The following is a 4,901-nucleotide window of genomic DNA, read 5'->3' as shown; positions in this document are numbered from 1 at the left end:
TGAATAATTCTTGGATTTGAATCTATAATTGGATTTGCCTAATGAATACGAATCTTATAAAAAGTTTAAACTTCCACATTACAATTGCTAAGACTCAACCTTTGACAATTAATAATCATTCACATACAACTAAAAAGAAACGACTATAATACAATGTAGGTTTATCATGTAAAACCCATTTAAAGCAATTCGAATCACCCAAAACCCACAAGATGCATGATACACCAATTAAAACCTAGATAAAAGGAAATAGCTTTCACATAATGGGCAAAAGAAGAACCCTAGAAACCAATAATATAAAGTGAAAGCAAAATGAAAAAAAGTTTGAATCGATTGCAAAATCTACTAATGGTACATGAATGAAGTTGATCCAAGAATCCCACCAAGATCAATTCCTTGGTGATTATAAAAGTCTCTTCAAAACCTAAAAAACTATCAACAAACTACAAAAAAAAAAAGTTAAAAAAAAAAAAAATAGAAAAGATAACTTGTCTGCAAACTAGCATGCAATGAGGAAAGATCGACTTTTTTTTTATAGCAATTTGAATCTCTCTATCTATACAAGTCTTTCCCTCACTAGTCACACAGATTTAAGGTTGATTGAAAAAACATCCCTCCACCTGCAAATTAATAATAATAATAATAACAAAACAACTGAATCCATAAAGATCTTAATACTTTTTAAATATTAGACTCCCATCCCACGTTGACTTCATTTTGACTTCCCTCTCATCACCAATCAATCTTCATGTTCTTTATCACTATCCGAATCTACAAACATCACAATAACAAAAAAAATATGGTAAATTACACAAAATGGTTATTACTTATTATATTTATATTTTATAGTTAAAAAAATTTAGAAAAAAAAAAAAAAAAACATACCAGAGCGAACATCATCACTAAGTTTGCCTCTATCTTGAATTTGTTTGACAAGCATGCGATACATAAGGACCCACCAGTAAACATGAAGAACAAGTAAGCAGAAAAGAAGGGTGTTGAAGACATAGTAATACATGGGCCCCTCTTTAACATGTTTCTCTTTATCCAATGTTTGAACAACTTCATAACTGCAATTATCAAATCATTATTAGTATAATAAAAATTTGGAATAAAAAAGATTTTTTTTTTTTAAAAAAATGTAATAACCTTGTACTCCATAAGATCCAAAACGGATAATAAATAAGGCGAAGAAGCACCCATGAAATTACAAACAAAATAAATGAAAAGCTTGCAAGTGCTTCGGCTCCACTGTATTTAGACATCTTTCCAACTTCAAGAAACACATCACTTGCATCATGAAGTGCTAAAACAACCGATCCAGCTCGTGCAAACCTACACAAATTATTTTTTATTTTTTCTTTTTTTTTTTAAAAAAAAAAAAAACATGAAATAGCAACATACTTATTATATTTCTTTGCACATTATTTATAGCAACATAATAGCAATGTACTTATATTTTATTACGGGTAAATACCACAAAACTCACTAAGTTTACACCAAAATTCTAATTTCACACTGTGTTTTCCGATTTGTTACAATTCTGACCGCTTGACCGGTCAATCTGGTTTTGATGATGTGGCATGATGACGTGTCAAAATTGAAAAAAAAAAAAAAAAAAAGGGAAATCTCCGATAAAGTCTCAATATTTGGGATAAGTTTACAGTTTAATCCCAACTTTGATTTTTTGAATAGAAAAGTCTTGATTATTTTATATTTTGCCTAAATTAATGAAATAGTCCATATTTTTTTTCAAACTAGAAAATGAAAGATTATCGTATAAAATTAGATAATCGGGACTTTTCTGTTCAAAAAATAAATGTTGGGATTTAATCATAAACTGACCCAAAATATTGGGACTTTATCAGAGATTTCCCAAAGAAAATGTTATTGTAAGACATTAAATTTTCACTTTTTTCAATTTTGACACTATGTTTTCATTTTTTTTTTCAATTTTGAGACTCGATTTTTTTGTTCCGAATTGATCATCATTTTTTTTTGCTGTTTTGATGACGTGACACTCCATATTTGTTCCAAATCAGACATCATTTTTTAAATTCCATTTGAAACCGTATAAATATTTTTTTGTACATTTGAAACCATATAAATATATTTTTTCATTTAAAATCCATAGTTTTTGTATAAATACAAGGTTTTTTACATTCAAACCATAATGTTATGTATAAATTATAAGTATGTAATTATATTATAACCGTATTTTCATGTACTATTTGGTTATGTGGCACTGACATGGCATGATGACAGAATAACACAAAACCATATTTGGGATAAGCCAAGAAAACTTAATTTGGATTTCATGCAAAATCGAATATTCAGAAACATCATTTTTTTTCAATTTTAATTTACGTTGCTATTATGGGTAAACAAATATAAAAAGTATGTTGCTATTATGGAGATCTAATGGTGGAGATACCTGCAAATATAAGACATTGCAATGAGGATAGCAGTTGCAACATGATGCCCCATGGAAACACCAAAATCGGATCTTCTTGTTTCCCAGAAAATCAAAGCAAAGATGGAGTAGGTGTAGAATCCACCCGTATACATGTAAAGTCCTTTCAATTTCAGCCTGATAATTAATTCAGAATTGTTAAACCAAGGAAGATGACTTAGTATAAACGATGGGAATCAAAAGGGTATTTTGGTCTTTTAACAAAAATGAAGAATGAAATTGAATTTCTTCAACCCAATGGTGAAATTGCTGGAATCCACCAAACATGGGATTTGAAAGATGCAAAAGGATTTGGATTTATGTGTGTGTTTGTTAAGGAAACATGTGATGGAATGGAATCATGGATTCCAATGGAATTGGAATTTGGGAGGAGGGCTTACTTCATTTTCTGATCAGGCCATCTTTGATCTCCAGGGCCTATCCAGAAATTGTTGGTGTTAGTCGCCCAAGGTTCATTATACGTTACAGCAAGGGCTAGGATTTCTGCTGAAAGATAATAAACACATTTCCATGCTGATTCTTTAAATTTTCTTATCTTTTTATTCCTGTCATCTGTCTCAACATCCAACTTCTGCTGCCCCTTGTTAAATATTAACCACCTACCTACACGCTGCAACAATCATAACACAAAAAGGGTAAAATCGTCATTTACTCACATTCTTTGAAACGAAAAGAGAAACAAGTCTTGATTATCATCCCTTATTGGTTTCAAGATTCGAATTGTGCCCTTTTATTCTACCTATTTATCCAAATCCCAACTGGGTTTCTAGCTTTATCTTATACACAGAAGGGTAAAATGGTCATTTACTAAAATTCAAACCGTTTATCCAGTCAGGTTTGTGTATTGATTGTCTTTATAAATTTCCAAGACAATCAATAAAGAAACAACTTTTTTTATTAATCGTCTTTAAAAGCTTCAAGATATGTATTCCTCCTTTTTATGTCCTAAATATGATCTTATTTATGCAAATCCACCTGGTTTTTTGGCTTGTCTTTTCTACACAAGGGTAAAATAGTCATTTGCTCACACTAAAACCATAGCATGTATTCAAGTAATGCTACCTCAGTTATACACTTATACCAAATCGCTATAGATATCAATATTGTATAAACAAATAGGCATAAATATGTAACTGTTATTATCAAGGACATAGATGTATCATCATCATCTTCAAGCTTTCTTTAAAACTATGTTTCCAATTAATGTTACATACCATATCCAAGTAATGGACTGCTCAAACCCTAAAATAATTTACCTAAAACATTAGGAATCTATGTAAATTTGAAGCTCCAGTTAGTTTCCATTTAACTGAGCCACCATCAAAAGTAATGTGGGCCTATAAAAACTTAAAACTTTTTCTTGGATAGATAACCTTTTGTTCAAAAACTTACATGTGAATGAGCTAATATTCTGTTCTTTCACTAAAGATAAGTGTGACTTGTTCCTCATAGTCACTTTCCATGGTTGTTTACTTGATATGGACTTTAATATTCTATTATAAACCAATTCAAACTTCAATACCAATTTTTCCAAAAATAACCTCATATCCCTTTTGGGATTGGAGGGCTTCCAAGCATATATACTTAGTATAAAGTTTCTCGAGAAAAAGACAATCAATGGAGCTAGTGTTTACACCAAGCTGATTGATTCGATCTAATTCGTTATTACTACTGATGAAATAGCAAAAGAAATCGATGAAATAAGTAGATGAAGAACAAAATCTACAATTACCTCAAAAACTAATCTGTCGAGGAAAAATCTAACAGTTGGGAAGAAGATAGCAAAGACAGGAAGAGCTGCGAAATCTCCATAGGTTGGATATGATTCGTGTTCAAAGTTAATTGAGTTTAGAACATCGACGATACCCATGTCGAAACCTACAGGTTCCAGTTGAGTTGTGCGCAAATCCACCCAGATGAATAATGTGATCCCGATGGGTTTGCTAGCGGAGATATGGAGATTGATTCGATATGCGTCAACGATCCATTAATAAAAGAAGTGAAGTTTCAAAAAAGTCCTTCGACTTCTCTAACTTTTTATTTTTGACACTCAACTTTTGTACTATGCATTTGGAAAGGGAACAACTTTTGCCACTCAACTTTATTTTTGCCACTCAATAATGTGATCTTGATGCTAGTAAGTGATCTTGACGCTAGTAAATGGAAATTTAGGAAGGGAAATTGTATAAACGGTCATTTTAACAAAAACTATATATATATATATATATATATATATATATATATATATATATATATATATATATATATATATATATATATATATATATATATATATATATATATATATATATATATATGAAGGTATGGTTTTTGTGTATTAAACCGTGAATTTAATATATTAAGTTGTTAATTTTGTGTATTAAATTGTGAATTGTTTGTATTAAATTATGAATTGATTGTATTAAAT

At 30.1% G+C, this 4,901-nt stretch overlaps 1 protein-coding gene across 1 annotated transcript; it reads right to left on the bottom strand.

The window, feature by feature from the left end:
- Positions 1 to 510: 510 nt before the first annotated feature.
- Positions 511 to 4,447, bottom strand: LOC111910445 (ceramide synthase 1 LOH3). The gene is made up of 6 exons (XM_023906278.2): positions 4,206 to 4,447; positions 2,854 to 3,083; positions 2,435 to 2,590; positions 1,150 to 1,335; positions 886 to 1,070; positions 511 to 771 (listed from the first exon to the last, which is right to left on the bottom strand). Exons 1-6 carry the CDS (start codon positions 4,341 to 4,343, stop codon positions 740 to 742), a joined length of 927 nt encoding a protein of 308 aa, XP_023762046.1. The 5' UTR covers positions 4,344 to 4,447; the 3' UTR covers positions 511 to 739.
- Between the last annotated feature and the right edge of the window lie 454 nt (positions 4,448 to 4,901).

Source organism: Lactuca sativa, chromosome 8 (genome assembly GCF_002870075.4).
Source record: "Lactuca sativa cultivar Salinas chromosome 8, Lsat_Salinas_v11, whole genome shotgun sequence".
In the NCBI taxonomy this organism is placed as follows: Eukaryota; Viridiplantae; Streptophyta; class Magnoliopsida; order Asterales; family Asteraceae; genus Lactuca; species Lactuca sativa.
This window is presented reverse-complemented; position numbering and strand designations above follow the sequence as displayed.